The sequence below is a fragment of the Rhinolophus sinicus genome, chromosome 18 (assembly GCF_057876585.1).
Source record: "Rhinolophus sinicus isolate RSI-liver-muscle chromosome 18, RSI-T2T, whole genome shotgun sequence".
Taxonomy (NCBI): Eukaryota; Metazoa; Chordata; class Mammalia; order Chiroptera; family Rhinolophidae; genus Rhinolophus; species Rhinolophus sinicus.
Genome location: NC_142518.1, coordinates 85,223,766 through 85,245,965, shown reverse-complemented (window position 1 = coordinate 85,245,965; position 22,200 = coordinate 85,223,766). Strand labels below are relative to the sequence as shown.

Here is a 22,200-nt window from a genome sequence, read left to right as displayed (position 1 = left end):
CAAGTCAAATTTCAGAAGGCTGAGGGATTAAATTAGTTTAATCTTCAAGCTTATTTTTGCCTACAATAATATTTAAATCAATTCATCCTAATCCCCTTTTCACAAATTTTCTTCAGGTTAAGAATAACATGCACTCTTCAAGATATCCCCTTTAAAGCTCAGCATACATATTAATTCAATATACTATACTATGAATTTTACACGAAGAAATCATTGTAAAACAAATTATATTAGTATCTGAAAGTATATACTCTACAGTATTTAACTTACCATAGACTCCTCAAGTGAATGGGTTAAATGAATATTGTTTATATACTCCTGTCCCTTCTCTTCTAACAGATACTTACACCTAAACAAGAAGGTTAAACTTTAGTAGCTGAAAAATTAGTAAAGTATAAGTAGATATAATCTCCATCATCTTAATTTCATTAACTTGCTTTTCAGTATTTCTAAGGAGCCACAAAATAAAATGTTACTCAATTCCCTAACCAACTATCATTTTAAGGTTAAAAAATACGCTCCCTTTGTTATGCTATTTATGCTAATGTTAGAAGAGCAAAAAATATCAACTTGAGAACTTTCAACTTTTAAGCAAGTTATTAAATTAGCACTTTATCATTTTTTAAAAGTTTTAAACAGTTAATCTTAACAAGTTTTATTTAGAGTATTAACCAATTATACATTTAAAAGGAATTCCTTAGGCTTTCAACCTTTCTTTTTAAGGCTTTTTAAGGTTAAGATTTATTTTCAAATGATTGCTCTAAAGTTTTAACTTGTACTATTTTGTAAGCCAAAAATTCGCTTCACTTCTATATCTGTGTACTTTGTTTTAAAGAGGCAAAATGGCAAAAAGACATTTAGAATACATCATCATCATTCTAAGATGCCACTGCTTGTAAGCATGATTATTTTATGTACCATCGCTGCCAATTAAATTATGACCTACCACCAGATGTGTCCTGATTTCAGAGATCTGAAAATGTGAACAATTGTGTGTCTTAGAATCAGTGAGATACAATAATATTTGCTGGGGGTGTGATGGGTTCTTAAGGAATCTCCTTGGCAATGTGGGCTCTTTTGTGCACATTGTGAAGGAGCCAACTTCCAACAACAAAAGTATACATTTCTAATTTGGCATTTAGAAATGGAATCATCATGTCATAGATATAACATATAAGCAATGAACGTTTTCATCACCAGAGAAGGCTTAGATGTTTTTTTGTTTTACCTGTAAAACAGGTGATCCATTTTTATAAACCTCGTGTAAATTTCAAGCCATGGTGAAGGAAAAAATAGTTGAGGTGAAAAGTTATTCAAGTCTTCCCACTGCATACTGTCTAATTTCCCTGTGACTGAATGAACATTTAAATACCTTACCCTGGATACCACTTAGCATGTTGTTCCCAAGGGTCTTCACTGGGCTTCCAATCAGTTAGTCCTCCTCCACAGTGAAAGCACTTTACTTTATCACCTTCACCTAAGAAGACACACAAGTAAAAATACATGTATGTGTGCAATTAGAAGCTTACACACAAATACCCTTTTTAATACCATGAAATCAAGCATTTCTAAATTACATAAAAATCTCATAGCTTAAAAGACATTCAAATTTACATCTAAGTAATAGATATGATCATTTGAGGAGAAAATACACACTAAATTCACTGATTCAATATGAGGTGTTTTACAGAAGACAGAAATAAAATCGCCCAATTTTTATGTGGAAAATTACAATTGTTATGTTCTTTTTAACATATGTAACTTAGAGCCACCAATACTATACTTTTTCAAATTGTGAAACAAAGTTCAGCATAATGCAATTAAAAAAGTTAAGTTTCTCTAAGGTTACAGCTACAGGACACTAAACAAATCTTCAAGATTTGCTATATGATACTATGTAAATAAAATATAGAAATAACTGATATTTTGTATTTCGGCACCTTTCAATCCTAAAGTAAATGGATCAGATACATAATTTTTCTGAATATCCCTTGAAGCCATCACAGTAATGGCTCTTCCTGACATGTCTACAGCAGTCCATTTGAAAAGTGCTCATTTGAAGCAGTAAGGTATCACACAGGGCAGCTTTCAAATATATACTCTGTACAAAAAAAGGAGGATATCAATTTTAATATCAATTTTACTAGTAGCCAAACTAAACTCTCTAACATTAACTCTTAAGAGGCGTAGAGAAAATGCATGTAATATATGTATTGAGAACATATAGTAGGTGCTCAATAAATTACAGTTAGTATTACTACCAGACCCATTCTTCTATCAGGGATATCAATCATCTTTTATATGTCATCCTTCTCCAAAAAACAATGACATGAAGATAAACATGATTCATAATATGGTAGTCTTTTTTCACATAAATTCAGTGGTTACATTATAGATTGAACCTAAGGGTTCATCAAATGATAGTGATATAAAAAATCATGCCAGCCTACACTTAAATATTTACCAGTTCAGGAGGCTAAAGGAATCTATTCATTTTTTAGGAGCCCTGGGATAATTGAAAAGTTATTTATTAGCCTGGTTTTATAATAAAGTTTACCTAAAGCATAAAATCCAGCTCTTGCTAGCTGCTCCTTGTTAACTGAGTATGTCCACGTCCCAAAAGTAATGATCCGTGCTTCATAATCTGCCATGGCTGGATTTCTTGGAGGATTAGTTGAATTTGGGGAATTCCTACCAGAGCTCATGACATCAGATTCACTTCGAATATTAATATTCCGGCCCAAAACAAAGAAGCAATTAGGAAAGTGTCGCCTGTGTTCTGACCATGCACGATCACAAGGTTCCCAATTTTTCAGTTTTCCACCACAACAAAAGCACTGCACTTGATCATCAATACCTGTGTAGTAGAGCCCAGCACTAACTAACTCTCTTGGGGTTAAGTGGGCATATTCTGGCCAGTTCTGAAATGACTTTAATCTAGCTTCTTCACTACACATGGCAGGGTTCCTTGGGTATATTGTGTCTGACATATCTACAACCTGTCCAGTTCTCAAAAGATAGTCTGCATGAGTCTCAGATGGCCTGTCTAAGACAAAATGATTTCTGTTTCCCGGATCATTTCCAGTTCTGTACTGACCATTTTGGACACCAGGATTTGTAGGTTGCACAGCATTGTTTTCAAAATAAAAGCCATTGATAAATCTGCAATTTGGGGATACTTTCCTGTGTCTTCCAACTGCTGAGTCTCCATATTGCCATCTATCTACTGCTGCGTGACAACTAAAGCACTGCACGGTGTCTCCTTCACCAGTATACAGAAAACCAGCTCGTGCAAGTGTTGATGCTGAAACAGGACTACTACTTGGAAAATTAGCAAAAGTTTTTAATCTATTACACTCTTCTACAAATTCTTCGTCCTTATCGATGTCTGCAGGTACACAAGTTTTAGATCCTTCAAAACTGTTAAAAGTCATCTTCTCTTGAAAATAGGATTTGTCCACCTTTTCTAAAAAGAGAACATTATATTAGGAAATCCAAAATATGAAACATAGGCAATTAGTTTTGATACTAGGAGCTAACAAATTACCCACTGATAACATAAAAGTAATAACACAATCTCTAAGAAACATTCTAATTCTAAATTCTAGAGTTCTATATTACCATGATTCAAGTCATAAAGTAAAAACTAGCGTTTTTTTCTCTTTTAGAGGAAAGTAGTATTTAACTTATTCACTTTTAAGTGCTTATTTTACATATAGAAACTATGTGATGCGAATTAAAATTAACCATGCAAAATCATTAATTAGGAAAAACATGAAAGGAGTATAAAATATGCATTCTTAAAATCTATGCATAATTGTTATAATGGATCATTACATATTCAAGGCATCAAAGTTCAGTTTCTACAATAAAGAAACCCAAATGTTCAGGATATTAATCAATTAATTTTTAATAGTTCTTTACTTTTTTGCTTAGTAAAGATAAGTTATTCACAATATTGGTTCATGAAGAACATCAAAGTTTCTAATTTTTGTGCACAGTCCATTTTGTTAGAACTGATGTATATCATACTGCCCTCTAGAGGGTGGCCCAGGAGAAATTGTAAGTATGTGTAGACCTTAAATCTACACATACTTTGCTGTCAACTTCCCAAAGTCAAGGAACAATCTGTTCAAATGGAAGAGAAGAACTATCACAGCCTCATTAGATCTGCCAAAGTATAGCGGTGCAATATTTCACCCAGATAAAATTCTAAGAGGAACTAGTTGGGTTATAAGAAGGGTGGCCAGTTATTTATCCTCCAAACCTGGACACTTTTCAAAGTGAAAAATCATGACTGGAACAACAGGTGTAAATGAGGGTTGCCCCAGGCAAACTTGGTTCTACAGAATCTCACACTGTTCCCAACACTGTGTTCTGTATATGCTTGTCAAATGCAAAATAAAAGAATGGTCACGATGATTCTTTCTCTATTTCATATGTGCATTAATTGGTTTCTGGGGAAGAATTACCAGCTCTTTTGGCATTATTTTGGCACAATATGTCTTGGAACATCATCACTCTTAATAGTCAACACAAGGCTTCTGTCTTGCAGGCTGGCAATGGACATCAGATCTTTCCTGGCCTTGTCAATTTACAATGGTATTAGTATGTTCCTAAAAATCTGATTATATCAACAATTTTTGGAAGATTGTCTCCATGACATTTGATTACTGTTTCCAAGATGTCTGAAAACATTCTGACACTACCTTCAAGGCCCTGTGTTAAATCAGCATAAACTGGATGACAAAAATCAAGATTCAAAGAAACCAAGGCTGGCTGATAGGCTAACGAGGTAAAATTTAATAGGAATGTGTGTGAAGTCTTACATTCTGACTTTAAAAAATCTGTTGCACAATTAAAGGAAGATGGAAACTTGGTTTGGAACGACGTCATGTGATGGCAATCCTCCAGATTAAAATCTTGGGATTTCAGTCAGTTACAAACTCATTATGAGCCAACACTACATGGTTGCTAAAAATCTTAAAGTGACTTCAAGCTGCATTAATGTCCAGATGTGCAATACCCAGATCCAATTCAGCTACACTCTGAATATTATTTTAAGCTCTCAACACATTTTAGAAGGGATATTAACAAAGTGTAATGTTCATAGCGAGCAATCGGGATGATTAAAATGGTGTCCTACGAGGAATACTTGGAAAAGCTAAGAGTATTTACCTCAAAGGGGAAAGAAAAAATGTGGGGAGAAGAGTACAGAGGATAGAATGACTATCTTTAGATACCTAAAGGGCTGTCATGTAGGAAAGGAATCCAAGAGAATTAGAGTCAAAGAATATAATTACAGCCAGTAGATTTTAACCCAATACAAGGATGAATGGTTACAATAATAAATAGCAGTACAAAATGGATTGATTGGGTTGCCTTGTAGATTATGAGTTCCTCCCATCACTGGAAAGTACTTCAGTATGGACAATGAGAAAGGATTAAACATTTCTAGTCTATAATTACCCTTAAGAATTAATGCTCAATATAATCCATATGAAAATTACCTTCTGAGGTGGTAAGTTTTATTTCTCAGGCCAATCAAAATAGACAGAAGTGTAAAATCAATGGTAATTTCACAATAGTGGACATTCTGTGTGGTTCAAGTAGCCACCACATTTCAGATAACATTAGATAAAACTCCATCGTTCATTAGCAGGAGAATCTCTATTTGAAGCTTTCAAGTAGAGACCTCATCTTCCCAGAGGTTATTTCTAGATTAATAGTTTACAGATTTCACTGTTTTGAAAAGCACATATTTATTCAGAAGCATGCAATTGAACACTAAATATACATGATCACACTGTGAGCTTTTGGAGAAGGGTGAGAAAGTGGAATTACCAGAGAGGTTAAGAGTGAAAGGAAGATGACTGACAAAAGACAGAAACCTCGGGACTGGAGGAAGGTACCAAAAGGGATGACAGAGGGTTTAAAAAAAAATCAATTAAGTGAAATGAAGGTGGGGAAGATGATATTTACAAAATAAGTATATATGGAGCACAGGAACTGTGAATACAGAATAGAGTATGGATATTGCAGAAGGGTGGTAAAAAGGCTTTGGATGTAAAAAGGTCTGAGTGCAATAAAGTATGCTGAGATAATTTAAGGCTTTTTTGTGAAAGCATATTCAGGCTTTCTACTGTGTAAGCAGAAAGGTAAGAAGGCACAGAGAAAAAGATAGCCAAAGAAAGCTTTGACAGGAACAAGAAAAACAAATAAAGAAACAAAAAGTCATGGACACAGACAACAGTTTAGTGGTTACCAGAAGGTAAGGGTTGAGGGAGGATAGTAGAAGAGGGTAAAAGGGGTCAGATATATGGTGATGGAAGAACTGACTCTGGGTGGTGAGCAGACAATGCAATATACAGACGATGTACTACAGAATTATACACTTGAAACCTATGTAATTTTACTAACCATTGTCACCCCAATAAATTTAATAAAAAAAGATTAGGAAGTTGAAATATATCAGTTTTCTTAAATCTGTTTAGTTAACAGTGCATTGGGGGAATGAAGACAAAGGTACAAATATTAGTAAGTACCACAGAAGACGGGAATGACAGCTGAAAAGATATTTGTTAAAACTCCACAGGAATTCAAAACAGGGAATGGTTACTACTAGTTTGGAGGGTGGGGAGATCTTCATAGAAGTGCACGTGAGCAGAATTTGACCTTATAGTAAGCATGGGGAAGAAGAGATCAAGGCCAAGGGAAGAGTATAAGCAAAGGCTCAGGGACAGGAACACATGGATGAAGGTTGAGTAACAGGGAAGTGTTCAGTAAAGGATGCATGAATGAATGTTCACTTAGAAAAATTAGGCTGGGGCAGATCTTGGAGTGTTCTGAGAGCCAGGATAGGTATTGTGTATTTTATTACATACACATAGAAGACAGCTGATATATTTAACATAAAGGGGCTGGGCAGTCAGGAATTTTGAGGGGAAGAATGCTTGGGAGAAAATGACACTATGGAAATAAACACTGGTCAAAAAAGAATCAGCAGCAAGCAGTGGTACATGTTTATATGAGGACTATGGAAGATTTCAAGATGTGAGATGTTTAAAATATATATGTCTGCATCCTAGTCAACTGGGTAAAGATAGCCATGGGCATGTGCCACGGAGAGGAGGGGGACTGCTAATCTAGTAATGTGGGAATGTGGGCAGTTGGAGGGAAGAGAAAAACACACACAGAAGGCCCTCCTACCTATTGGTATCTGTACACAATACGAAAGTTTCCAGTTCCCCTAGGTTTTTATTATTAAAGTTGTCAAATATATAGAATAAAGGCTATTTTAATGGGGAAAAGGATATAAAATTAGATGTACATTAGACTGCCACTACATGAAAACATATAGTCATACTTAAGACCTGGAAGGCAATTTTTAATAAATGGGTAAAATATGCTAAGGTGGCAGGATTACAGGTTATCTTTTTCTCCAAAATGTCTTTAATAATTATTTTCTTAATGTCTCTCAGGATAGCGTTGCTGGCCTGGGCCAGGAGCCCACTAGTGTGGGAGGCAGCCGAGAGCAAGGAGGTGGATGGGCTAGTTGCCCACTCATCCTCCTCCACCAGAGCTCTGCAGCCACCAAAGCAGAGAGAGGGAGTTGTGTCTCCACCTGCCACCACCAGATGCACTGCGGAAGTCAGTGGAGCTCTGTATTGAGACCCCAGTCACCTCCACAGGTGCATTTGGTGAGCATGCATCCACCTGGCCTCCCAAGGAGCCGTCCCCACTCAGCAGGACAGTGGCTGCTGGGGCATCCTGGAGGTAAAGAGCAGGTTTGACACTTAATTTCATCAGTTTTTGCTAGAAAGAGCAAAACTTAGACATTTTGAGGAGTTTTATACAGTACTACAAAATGTTCATAAGATACCCAATTTTGACATTTTATTAAGCTATGCAGACATTCAGGAACACTTACTGGCTATAAAAAACGATGATAATTATCACAATAGCCAACCCACTACTTAGAATTTTTATACAAAAGAATGAAGAAACAGACAACAGTGCCTTTGGTAGAAACATGCTAATGATGAAGTGAAATGTTTTAACCAATGCACTGCGTTTTGTCAACCACAGAAAAAAATCACATCCAGTCATTCATATGCCTCAAGACTTTATACCTGTCTTCAATTACAGATTGGGATATTTTTCCAGAAACACACTGTAGGGTTAGTTCATCTTTACAGTCTCAACACTGAACACTCCCTAGGGTTCTATAGCTAGGATGGTTTCAGTCTAATGGAGATACCACATGGCTCAGAGAAGGTCCCAGGGATCTCTCTACATCCTGGCTTGTTCCAGAAGGTCTGGCTCACAGCACAAGTCTATTGGCTGTTAATGAAGTTTTAGAAGTCAATGGTATAGAAGTTTCAGGGAAGAGTTTTGATCAAGTAATAGACATGATGATTGCAAACAGCTGCAACCTCATCATAAGAGACAAGTAAACCAGGAGAATGTTAGGAATGGTAGGGGTTCTGGCAGCTCCAGCCAAGCCACTGACAAGAGCCTAATTCACTGATAAGAGCCACAGCAGACTGAACCAAACGTTGAGCCCAAGGATGAAGACAGTGATAAAGATGACATTATTATTAAAGATAATGGTGTTCCACAGAAGATTCATAAAGCTGTTTCTACTACCAAAAGCCTGGAATGATTGACACAAACTCAGTCTTGAGTCTGGACAGAACAGTTTTATTCCTTCTAATTGAGTTAGCACCCCTAGTAAGTGGCACAAACATAGAATTTGATACACGTTCCAGATCAAAAACTATTAGAATATGGAACAATCATAACATCATGGAACTATGGTTCAAATGTTTTCTGAGTATGTCACAGGACTTGCAAATTTGGCTAGTTTAAGAGCTTTTAACTCTGATCCAATGACCTGGAATAGGCTTGAGAACAATAAGGGTACAAGTTAAAATGTTATTAAACATAAATAGAAACAGAAATTAGTGGTTGCCTACTACTAGGGGAAGAGGAGAAATGGTTACTGAGATTCTTTTTGGAGTAATGAAAATATTCTAAATTAGATTGTAGTGATGGTTGCACAACCCTGAATATACTAAAAACCACTTAACTGTACACTTTAATTTTATGGTATGTGAATTACATATTGATAAAGCTGTTTCAATGTTATTAAAATAGTAGCTTGGTAATTCTTAGTATAAACATTGATGGATCAGAGGTCATTTCAAGTCTAAAACAAAGGGGTATTTGCTAACGAAATTATGTGCTTTTGATATGGATAACTAGATGTTACAATACATTTTCAGAACTACATGACAGTATTATATCATTTCTGTTTGAAGTGGTTAGAGTTAACCTTTCACAAAAATCCCAGTTAAGTTTTCCTTTAATTACATTCTTTAAATTCTAATGTGAAGTCTGATTCTATCTCTTTTGGTACTATGAGGACCTCAGTTTTTGTGTTCCCAGTATTTTAGTTTTTAATGTTGTTCTTCTGTTGCTATATGTTAAAAATTATTTTCTGAAATGCATTTGTTAACTTCTACTAAATCAAATCAATTGGCTATTTTTAGAAGTTTCTTTCCATATTATGAAGCACTGAACTATGTTTCTAAGTTACGAAATTTTGTGGAAGTTTTTCATATTGTTGTTTGTCCATCCTATAGCTTACATATTTACAAACTAATTCCAAATAGGTGTCATTTATGTTTTTAAATGCAGTTAATTCAATTAACCCTGGTAATATGGGAGACCCTCTCCTTTAATTTTCACCTCATTCCCAATCTCATCGGAAAGTATCCCTTTTGTCTTGGGTGTGAGTGTCTACATACATACATATGCGTGTGTGTATATATATATATATATATATATATATATATATATGGTGCTTTTGAACTCTTCTAATGTATTCCGGTAGTGTGAACTGTTTTGGATACAAATTGTACTTAGAATAAAAGATTTTTACACACAAGACAAAAGTGCACTATTTTATACAAAGATTTTGGATTTTTTTTAGTGGAATTATTCTAAGAACACTACCAACACTTCAGGAAAAAAAGATATATTGACCACTGAGAGGTAGCTTATCAGTATTATTTTCATTAGGCTATTTATTTCCCACACATCCACTTAGAACAGGTAAGAGTAAGGCTGTCAACTTTCATCCTTTGCCTGATTTCTTTGGTATTTATCATTGTAAAATGTGCGTGATCACTAACGTATGCATGCATACAGAAATTAGGAATATTATGAAGTATAGAAATTCCTTATGGTTTATGGATAATTCCCCCCAAAGCCATTTATTAATTTTATGGTAGGGCTAGTATGAATGTCCTTATAATAGTTGTATGCTATTAAAACAATGAAAAATCAAATGACTCAATTTTGAAGGATAGTTTCTCTAAGTGGTAAAATATATATGAACAAATAAAGTCTTGATTAATTGAAAAGAAAACTCAAACGTTAAAGCAATAGAAAAAAAATCTCATGCAGAGAAATTTCTTTTTTGGTGAGATGTAATATAAAAACACTACTCAGAAATGTTAGAATGCTTATTATCAACAAGACAAGTAATAACAAGTATTGAGGAGGCTGTGGCTAAAAAGGACCCCTCATACACTGCTGGTAGAAATGTAAATTGGTACAGCCACTATGAAAAACAGTATGGAGGTTCCTCAAAAAATTAAGACTAGTAATGGGTGAAACATTTATACAATCTGTAGAGAAACTAGAGTATGACCAGATGGCTTCATTAGTGAATTCTGCCAAGCATTCAAAAAGGATCTAGTCTCTGCCATACTCAAATTCTTCCAAAAAACTGAAGAGACAATACTCCCTAACTCATTTTATGAGGCCAACATTACCCTGGTATCAAAACATGGTTAAGGATAACACAAAAAAAGAAAATTACAGATCAATACCTCTGATGCATACTGATGCAAAAATCCTAAAGAAAATTCTAGCAAATCAAATACAACAATGCATTAAAAAGATTATCCATCACAACCAAGTGGGGTTCATCCCAAGGGCACAAGGATGATTCAATATACACAAATTGATTAATGTGATACACCACACAAACAAAGGATAAAAATCAATGATTATATCAATAGATGTAGAAAAAGCACTTCACAAGATACAATATCCATTTATGATTAAAACACTTAAAAAATAAGTATAGAAATAAAATACCTTAACATAATAAAGGCCATATATGACAAACACTCAGCTAATATTAAAATTAATGGTGAAAAACTGAAGCCTTTTCCTCTACATTCAGGAACACGACAGGTTTTCAACATAGTATTGGAAGTCCTAGACAGAGCAATGAGGCAAGAGAAAGAAATAAAAGGCATCCAAATTGGGAATGAAGTTAAATTGTCACTCTTTGCAGATGACATGATGCTACATATAGAAAACCCTAAAGACCTTACAAAAAGCTATTAGAAACAATCAACAAATACAGTAAAGTTGCTGGCTACAAAATCAATGTACAAAAGTCCATTGCCTTCCTATATACTAACAATGAAATCTCAGACAAAGAAATACAAAAAACAATTCCTTTTGCAATTGCAGCAAAAAGAATAAAATACCTAGGAATAAACTTAACCAAGGATGTGAAAGACCTATATGCTGAAAACTGTAAGACATTTTTGAAAGAAATTGAAGAAGACACAAAGAAATGGAAAGACATTCCATGCTCATGGATTGGAAGAATCAACATAGTTAAAATGACCATATTACCCAAAGCAATGTACAGATTTAATGCAATCCCCATCAAAATCCTGATGGCATTTTTTAAAAGAAATAGAACAAAAAAATCATCAGATTTGTACAGAACCACAAAACACCCCAAATAGCCAAAGCAATCCTAAGAAAAAATAATAATGCTAGAGGTACCACACTCCGATTTCAGCTTGAACTACAGGGCAACAATAATCAAAACAGCATGACACTGGCAGAAAACCAGACACACAGACTAACGGAATAGAATTGAAAACCTAAAAATAAACCCACATAAATATGGACAGATAATTTTCCACAAAGTAGACAAAAACATACAATGGAGAAAACACAGCCTTTTCAAAAAATGGTGCTGGGAGAATTGGAAAGCCACGTATAAAAGAATACTAGACTGCTATGTGTCACCAAGTACCAAAATTAACTAAAAATGGATCAAAGACCTAAACATGAGACCTGAAACAATAAGCTGCATGCAAGAAAACACAGGTACTAAACTTATGGACCTTGGGTTCAAAGAGGATTTTATGAATTTGATCTCAAAGGCAAGGGAAGTAAAAGCTGAAATAAATGAATGGGACTATGTCAAACTAAAAAGCTTCTATACAGCAAAAGAAACCATCGACAAAATAAAGAGCTAACCAACTAAATGGGAGAGGATATTTGTAAATGCCTCCGATAAGGTGCTACTATCCAAAACATATAAGGAACTCATACAATTCAACAAAAAAAAGTCCAATTTAAAAATGGGCAGAAGACCTGAATAGACATTTCTTCAAAGAAGACATACAGATGGCTAACAGACAAATGAAAAGATGTTTAGCATCACTAATCATCAGAGAAATGCAAACAAAAACCACAATGAGATATCACCTCACCCCAGTCAGAATGGCTATCATCAACAAGACAAATAGTAACAAGTGTTGGAGAGGCTGTGGAGAAAAAGGAACCCTCATACACTGTTGGTGGGCATGAAGATCGGTGGAACCCTTATGAAAGGCAGTGTGGAGGTTCCTCAAAAAATTACGAATAGAATTACCATATGACTCAGCAATCCCTCTCTCGGGTATTTACCTCCCAAAATATGAAAACATTTATCTGTAAAGATATATGTACCCCAATATTCACTGCAGCATTATTCACAGTGGCCAAGACATGGAAACAAAAGTGTCCTTCGGTAGATGACTGGATAAAGAAGATGTGGTATGTATACACAACAGAATACAACTCTGCCATAAGAAAAGATGAAATACTGCCATTTGCGACATGGATGGAATGTGAGATTATTATGCTAAGCGAAATAAATCAGACAGAAAAAGTTGAGAAGCATCTTATTTCACTCATGTGGAATATAAAACTGAAAGCAACAAAGGAACAAGACAAATAAAGGAACAAAAACTCATAGACACATACAACAGTTTAGTGCAGGGGTGTCCAAACTGCGGCCTGCGGGCCAACTGCAGCCCACGATCCATTTTTAATTGGCCCGCAGCAAATTCCAAAAATATATTTAATTTATTTAAATAAACCACATGAGGCAATACGTACTTCACCTCGAGTGAGTGCGCCGGCTGCTTGTGTATTTTACCGCATATGGCCCTTGGTAAAAAACGTTGAAAAAGTTTGGACACCCCTGGTTACCGGAGAATAAGGGGATAGGGGGACTGGTACAAGAGGATAAAGGGGGTCAAATATATATGGTGATGGAAGGAGAACTGACTCTGGGTGAACACACAATGCAATACATACATGACATATTACAGAAATGTACACTTGAAACCTATATAATTTTACTAACCAATGTCACCTCAACAAATTTCATAAAACTTAAAAATTAAAAGGAAAGTTATTCAGGAAAACAACAATGTAGAAAACGGCAAGAGGTGATATTCTGGCCTAATAAAAGTAAATTCACAAACAAATGTTTCTAGAAAAAAAAAAAAAGAAATGTGTTTTATTATTAATCCTTCTAATAAAAATCTGCTTTACTTGAAATGAGGACTAACACCCAATTTAAAAAGAAATCTAAGAAACTTTACAGACATTACCTGGAGTAAGATTTTTACTGGTATATCCCCTTGGGCAAGGGAAGTAACAGAAAAAATAAACATGTAGGATTATATCAAACTAAAAAGTATTTTCTCAGCAAAGGAAACCATCAATAAAACAAAAATGGATCCTACTGAATGGGAGAAGATATTTGCCAATGATATATCTGTTAAGAGGTTAATATCTCAAATTTATAAAAAACTCACTCAACTCCAAAAAAACAAACAACCCAATTAAAAAATGGGCAGAGGACATGAAGATTTTTCTAAAAAGGACATACAGATGGCAAACAGACATGAAAAAATGCTCAACCTCACTAATCATTAGAGAAATGCAAATAAAAACCACAATGAGATATCACCTCACCCTAGTCAAAATGGCTATCATCAATAAATCAACAAACAACAAGTGCTGGCGAGGATGTGGAGAAAACGGAACGCTTGTGCACTGTTGGTGGGATTGCAGATTGGTGCAGCCACTATGGAAAACAGTATGGAGGTATCTCAAAAATATGAAAATGGAACTACCTTATGACCCAGCAATTCCACTCCTAGATATCTATCCGGAGAAATCCAAAACTCTAATTCAAACTAATTTATGCACCCCTATGTTTATTGCAGCACAATACACAACAGCCAAGACGTGGAAACAACAGAAATGCCCATCGGTAGACAACTGGATTAAGAAACTGTGGTAGGGCCGGCCCGGTGGCTCAGGCGGTTGAAGCTCCATGCTCCTAACTCCAAAGGCTGCCGGTTCAATTCCCACGTGGGCCAGTGGGCTCTCAACCACAAGGTTGCCAGTTCAATTCCTCGAGTCCCGCAAGGGATGGTGGGCTCCGCCCCCTGCAACTAAAGATTGAACATGTCACCTTGAGCTGAGCTGCTACTGAGCTCCCGGATGGCTCATTTGGTTGGAGCACGTCCTCACAACCACAAGGTTGCCGGTTCGACTCACGCAAGGGATGGTGGGCTGCACCCCCTGCAACTAGCAATGGCAACTGGACCTGGAGCTGAGCTGCGCCTGCCACAACTAAGACTGAAAGGACAACAACTTGACTTGGAAAAAAAAGTCCTGGAAGTACACACTGTTCCCCAATAAAGTCCTGTTTCCCTTCCCCAATAAAATCTTAAAAAAAAAAAAAAAAAAAAAGGAAACTGTGGTACATTTATACAATGGAGTATTACGCAGCCACAAAGAAGCATGAAATCTTACCATTTGCAACAATATGGATGGACCTAGAGAACATTATGTTAAGTGAAATAAGTCAGGCAAAGAAAGACAAATACCATATGATCTTACTTATATGTGGAATCTAAAGAAAAGAATAAATGAACGAACTAATCAGAAACAGTCTCAGGGACATAGAGGAAAATCTGAGGGTTGCTAGATGGGAGGAGGGGTGGGGATAAGGGGGAAGGTCAGGGGATTAGAAAGCACAGTCGGTAACCACAACATTGCCACGGGGATATGAGTCAGTTTGGGGAATATAATCAATAATGTTGTAAAGATTTTGTAGGGTATCTGATGGACACTTGTCTCATTAGGGAGACCACCTCAGGGATGATGTAGATGCCTGATCACTGCACTGTACACCTGAAGCTGAAGCTGAAGAATAATGAATGTCAACTACAATTATATATATATATATATATATATATATATGGTGTGTGTGTGTGTGTGTGTATATATATATATATATATATATATATATATATATATATATATATATAGTTACAAGAAGCGGAGTACAGCATTAGGAATAGAGACAGTGGAAATGTAATGGCTCTGTGCGATGTCAGAGGGGTAGTGGATGGAGGGTTTGTCACTGTTTGAGGGATATAAATGATAAACGTCTACATTGTTTTGTGCACCTGAAACTAATAAAAAATGTTTAAAAAGTCTGTTTGGTAGTTAATTACTGCCTTAAGCAATTTTAATAAACAATCTATTCTGTAATACCATGAGTTTCAGTCATCGCAGCATTTCAGGAAATAATAAGAATGCAGTTTCATATGTGTACCAGACACTGAAAAAAGTAATTTTGACTCTGAAGATTTATACAAATTTAATTAAGATGGCTAACTAGGAAAATATCTCTGATGATTGAAAACTATTATAAATACCCCTTGAAAATGTTTAAGTCAGAATAGCAAATCACTGTTCTTAACACATAAGTAGCAAAACCTTTTTCTTTTTTTCCCCAAAGATTTTATTGGGGAAGGGGAACAGGACTTTACTGGGGAATAGTGTGTATTTCCAGGATTTTTTTCCAAGTCAAGTTGTTGTCCTTTCAATCTTAGTTGTGCACAGCTCAGCTCCTGGTCCAGTTACCATTACTAGTTGCAGGGGGCACAGCCCACTATCCCTTGCAGATCTCCAGGGGTTGAACTGGCAACCTTATGGTTGAGAGCCCACTGGCCCATGTAGGAATTGAACCGGCAGCCTTCGGAGTTAGGAGCACGGAGCTCCAACCTCCTGAGCCACCGGGCCGGCCCGCAAAATCTTTATAGTCTTTTTTTTCTATAGAGTTCATAGATCTCTCCAATGTGCCTGTGCTTCACCCTCCTGGTCTGTGGAAGAAATTCTTCCAATCACCACAGGCTCACTTAATGAACTACAAATACTTAACATCATTCCTGCAACCAAGGCCTCTGTTAACCTCTCATCATAAAAAAGCATTTAAGTAACTATATTGATGTGGTGCAATACAAAGGGAATTAAATGATTGTTATGGGTTGAATATGTATGGGAAAGATATTAAGTCCTAACCACCAGTTAGTAATGTACCTTATTTGGAAAGAGGGTCTTTGTAGATGTGATCAAGTTAAGATGAGGTCATTCAATATGACTGACATACATATAAGAAGGGATGAAACACAGACACAGAGATACACAGGGCAGATGGCCATGTGAAGACGGAGGTGGTAGGGACTAAACTGATGATGTATCTACAAGCCAAGGGACACCAAGAATCAATGGCAACACCAGAAGCTAAGAGACAGGAATGGAACAGGTTACCCCCAGAGCCTTCAGAGAGAGCATGGCGCTGCCAACATCTTCGTTTTGGACTTCTAGCCTCCAGAACTGTGAGAAAATAAATTTGCTCTTTTAAGCCATTCCATTTATGGTACTTTGTTATGGCAGCCCTAAGAAACTAATGCAATGATGTTAAAAATATGAAAAGAATTATGCAAGCAATATAACCCTAATAGCTCCCACTGTAGTACTATCATGCCGACTAAAACACTTTATGTAATTAAAGGCAGCCATTTAAAATTCAGAAAATGGTTGTTTTGAGAATCTTATTTATGGTAATTTTGCAGATTCTTCCACTCAAAACCCCAGTAGAATGACCACACGTTGTGCCCCCTTGTATCCTCTACATAATTTGCTGATGACCCAAGTGTACTGGAAGATTTAATAATTTCTGCAGGAATGTAGGTTTGTATGTGTGTGTATATGTAATGTTATTAGAATGAAGGTCCTGTATGACAAGGGCTGTGATTTATCGTACTTGTAATTCCCAATGCCTATAGTAATGCATGGCACACAGTAATTTTTAATAAATGTTGGGCAAAAGAATGACTGTTGAACCATCTCTATTGGCTACTGGTGTTATTCCACATCCCACTCACCACCTCCCCTGGACTCTTGAGATCACTGTGAGTACTAAAAATTAATATGCCATTGTGTCTAGGAAATGTGACCAAAATAGGAAATATACACATACCATGCAAAAAGTATAATTCTTCAGTGACAAAAAAAAACTATACTAAAATCACATTTCAAAAATATTATTGGATTCATAAAATTTTTCAGAGTAATATCAAAATTTTATATGTGCTAACCAAAAAACACCATCATAATTTAAAATTTAAGATTCTCTCTTTGCTTAAATATTACAAGTTTTTCTCATCAGTAACTTTTTTCCCTATAGAGGATCCAGCATAGAGGTCATGCCAAATAAGCAGCATTCTCTCTGACTCCATCTAGGTCAATCTCTCTTTTAATTATCTTAAAGTATTAGCCAGTTAGTTCCCTGTTTAGAAATAGCAGTTTGATTTACAGAGTTACAGTATCTAGGAAATACATCTACGTAGATGTATCATAGTATAAAAAAGCTGGATTTTTAAAATCACATGCCCTGAACAAAAATGGAATACCATTTTTCAAATTCAACTTTTATACTATTATACATCTACATAAAATTTCAACTTTTACTCAAATTGCTCATTTATACCACTGAAGTTCTTCAAACCATGAAGCACATTTTCTCTTAACCTTAAGTTAAATGGTCAATAAAACATTTTTGAGGTTAATTACATTCAATCAAATCAAAAGTTCTTTCCCTAAACCTAAGCACTAGAGCCATTCAAATAACTAAATGGCATTAATGAGCTCAGTCAGTATCAATAAGCTTACTAATACTGCTGTATACAATGAATGCTTGATCATGAAACCTACTTCTGTAAACACCTGAAAGAGCATACTGAGAATCAACAAGGGAATATGAATGACACGTTCCATATTTAATTCAGAAAGGCATAGTAATACTTAAATTTGAGCACAGATATCCAATCTTAGAGAAATTATTCATAATAATTAACTCCACAGGTACAGTTCACTCAGAATAAACACACAGTAAGGCATTCCTTTATCTACTCTTCAAATTATGGAGCTGTGTTCCCCCAAAGAATGTTTTACATGAAGGATACACAGGTTTGGGGCTCAAGAACTCACTCAATGATTAGTGATGTTGAACGTCTTTTCATATGTCTACTGGCCATCTGTATGTCCTCTTTACAGAAATGTCTATTCAGGTTGTCTGCCCATTTTTAAATTGGATTGTTTGGTTTCTTTTGTTGTTGAGTTGTATGAGCTCTTTATATATTTTGGATATTAGCACCTTATTGGAGGCGTTGTTTGCAAATATCTTCTTCTCCCATTCAGTTAGCTGCCTCTTTATTTTGTCAATGGTTTCTTTTGTTGTATAGAAGCTTTTTAGTTTGATACAGTCCCACTCATTTTTTTTATAATCTGATATTTTATTTTTTTAAAATTAAAGTTGATTGGGGGTGACAACTGTTAGTAAAGTTACATAGATTTCAGGTGTACAATTCTGTATTACATCATCTATAAATCCCATTGTGTGTTCACCACCCAGAGTCAGTTCTCCTTCCGTCACTATATTATTTGATCCCCTTTACCTTCATCTGGTAACTACTCTGGTTACCCTCTGGTAACTACTAAACTATTGTCTGTGTCTATGGGTTTGTGTTTCTCATTTGTTTGTCTTGTTCTTTTGTTGGTTTTGGTTTATATACCACATATCAGTGAAATCATATAGTTCTCTTTTTCTGTTTGACTTATTTCGCTTAGCATTATATTCTCAAGATTCATCCATGTTGTCACATATTGTCCTACTTCATCTTTTCTTACCTCCAAATAGTATTCCATTGTGTATATATACCACAACTTCTTTATCCATTCATCTACCGAAGGATATTTTGGTTGTTTCCACGTCTTGGCCACTGTAAATAAAGCTGCAATGAACATTGGAGCACACGTGTCTTTATGTATAAATGTTTCCAGATTTTTTTGGTAGATACCCAGGAGAGGGATTGCTGGGTCATACGGTAATTCTATTCGTAATTTTTTGAGGAACCTCCACACTGACTTCCACAGCAGCTGCACCAGTCTGCATTCCCACCAACAGTGTATGAGGGTTCTTTTCTCTCCACAGCCTCTCCAACACTTGTTACTATTTGTCTTGTTGATGATAGCCATTCTGACTGGTGTGAGGTGATATCACATTGTGGTTTTGATTTGCATTTCTCTAATGATTAGTGATGTTGAGCATTTTTTCATGTCTATTTGCCATTTGTATGTCCTCTTTGGAGAAATGTCTCTTCAGGTCCTCTGCCCATTTTTCAATTGTTTTTTTTGTTGTTGTTGAGTTGCATGGGTTCCTTGTATATTTTGGATATTAGCCCTTTATCGGAGGCACTATTTGCAAAAATCTTCTCCCATTCAGTTGGTTGCCTCTTTATTTTGTCGATGGTTTCTTTTGCTGTGCAGAAGCTTTTAAGTTGGTATAGTCCCATTCATTTATTTTACCTTTTACTTCCATTGCCTTTGGAGTCAAATTCATAAAATGCTCTTTGAACCCAAGGCCCATAAGTTTAGTACCTATGTTTTCTTCTATACAGCTTATTGTTTCAGGTCTTATGTTTAGGTCTTTGATCCATTTTGAGTTAATTTTGGTACTTGGTGACAGATAGCAGTCCAGTGTCATTCTTTTGTACGTGGCTTTCCAATTCTCCCAGCACTATTTTTTGAATAGGCTGTGTTTTCTCCATTGTATGCTTTTGGCTCCTTTGTGGAAAATTGTCTGTCCATATTTATGTGGGTTTATTTCTAGGTTTTCAATTCTATTCCATTAGTCTGTGTGTCTGGTTTTCTGCCAATGTCATACTGGTTTTATTATTTTTCTTTTTATTTCTTTTTTTTTTAAAATTAAATTTATTGAGGTGACAATTGTTAGTAAAATTACATAGATTTCAGGTGTACAATTCTGTATTACATCATCTATAAATCCCATTCTGTGTTCATCACCCAGAGTCAGTTCTCCTTCCATCACCATATATTCGATCCCCCTTACCCTCATCTCCCAACCCCCACCTCCCACCCCCCTTACCCTCTGGCTATTTTTCAAGCTGAAGTCAGGGAGTGTGATACCTCTAGCATTATTCTTTTTTCTTAAGATTGCTTTGGCTATTTGGGGTCTTTTGTGGTTCCATACAAATCTGATGATTTTTTTGTTCTAGTTCTTTAAAAAATGCCATTGGGATTTTGATAGGGACTGTGTTAAATCTGTATATTGCTTTACCTCACACCAGTTAGAATGGCTGTCATCAACAGACAAATAGTAAGTGTTGGAGAGGCTGTGGAGAACAAAGAACCCTCATACCCCGGTAGTGGGAATGTAAATTGGAGCAGCCACTATGAAAAACAGTATGGAGGCTTCTCAAAAAATTCAGAATAGAATTACCATATGACCCAGCAATCCCTCTCCTGGGTATCTACCCAAAAAATCTGAAAACATTTATCCACAAAGATATATGTGCTCCCATGTTCACTGCAGCTTTATTTACAGTGGCCAAGACATGGAAACAACCAAAGTTGTTATAGATGATTAGATAAAGAAGATATGGTATACCCACACAATGGAATACTATTCTGCCATAAGAAAAGATAAAACAGTGCCATTTGTGACAACATGGATGGATCTTGAGAGAGTAACGCTGAGCGAAATAAGTCAGACAGAAAAAGCAGAGAACCATGTGATTTCACTGATATGTGGTATATAAACAAAACACAACAAAAGAACAAGACAAACAAATGAGAAACAGAAACTCATAGACACAGACAATAGTTTAGTGGTTACCAGAGTATAATGACGGAGGGGGGTGGTAGATGAGGGTAATCAGGATCAAATATATGGTGATGGAAGCAGAACTGACTCTGGGTGGTGAAAACACAATGTGATATATAGGTGATGTATTACTGAATTGCACACTTGAAACCTATGTAACTTTACTAACCACTGTCACCGCAATAAACTTTAATTAAAAAAAAAAAGAATTCACTCAAGAGCAAAAAAGGCTCAAGATCACTAATATTCCCTCTTCCATTTCATGGAAAACTGTTCAGAACTTAAAGACAATTTACAGTGCCCATTAATCAGTAGTCTATGATTCAAACAAACCATTTACAGTCCAAACTGTAGGTCCATGATATAGATTAAAACTGTTTATGCTTATTCAGAGCTCAGATCAAAATTTGTGCTAAAATCACAGCAGGTAGAAAAAAAATCTCAAGATGGATGCTAACCCAATCTTTAATACAAACAACTGTTTTCTTTTTTAGAAGAGGTTAAAAAAAAGAATCCTACTACTCAAAGGCTCTGAACACTTTATTATATTTATCCTTTAGGAACATTTTCTGTGCGCATGTGCACATTACAAATACTTCTAAAGGGGATTTATTGTACATGGTATTTTGTAATTTGCTTTTTTCCATTTAATAATATATAATAAGCATCTGCCCACATCAATTTTTATCTGGATTAGAACATTATTTTAAATGGATGACTAGTACCTAACTGTATGAATGTGTCATAACCTCACCAAATCCATATAGCTGAACATTAATTTTAGATGCATATTTTTTACAAGACAGTACCGACATGATTAAACAGTTCAAGAGGTACAGAAGTTGCATCCATTCCAACCCTGTACCTTAAATCTTTGGTTCCCTTCCTAGAAGCAATCACTCTTACCAGTTTTCTGTGTATTCCTCCAGAGATGGTCTATCAATATAAAGGCATGTATGAGCATTTTTAAAAACACAAATGTTAACATAGTC

At 35.7% G+C, this 22,200-nt stretch overlaps 1 protein-coding gene and 1 pseudogene across 5 annotated transcripts in view; one reads left to right on the top strand and one right to left on the bottom strand.

Annotated features, from left to right (window-relative positions):
- Nucleotides 1-22,200, bottom strand: part of XIAP (X-linked inhibitor of apoptosis) — a 63,818-nt gene that overhangs the window by 26,295 nt on the left and 15,323 nt on the right. For 4 of the 5 annotated variants that reach the window (XM_019718175.3, XM_019718180.3, XM_019718181.3 and 1 more), the window contains 3 exons: nucleotides 2,558-3,466; nucleotides 1,378-1,477; nucleotides 271-349 (listed from right to left, as the gene is read on the bottom strand). In XM_019718175.3, coding sequence (XP_019573734.2) covers nucleotides 271-349; nucleotides 1,378-1,477; nucleotides 2,558-3,434 — 1,056 coding nt within the window. In that variant the 5' untranslated portion in view covers nucleotides 3,435-3,466. Of the gene's footprint in view, nucleotides 1-270; nucleotides 350-1,377; nucleotides 1,478-2,557; nucleotides 3,467-19,212; nucleotides 19,233-22,200 lie in introns of those variants that run through there. The other variant, XM_074324105.2, reaches the window with a different exon arrangement.
- Nucleotides 5,870-9,073, top strand: LOC109438347 (partitioning defective 6 homolog beta pseudogene; annotated as a pseudogene).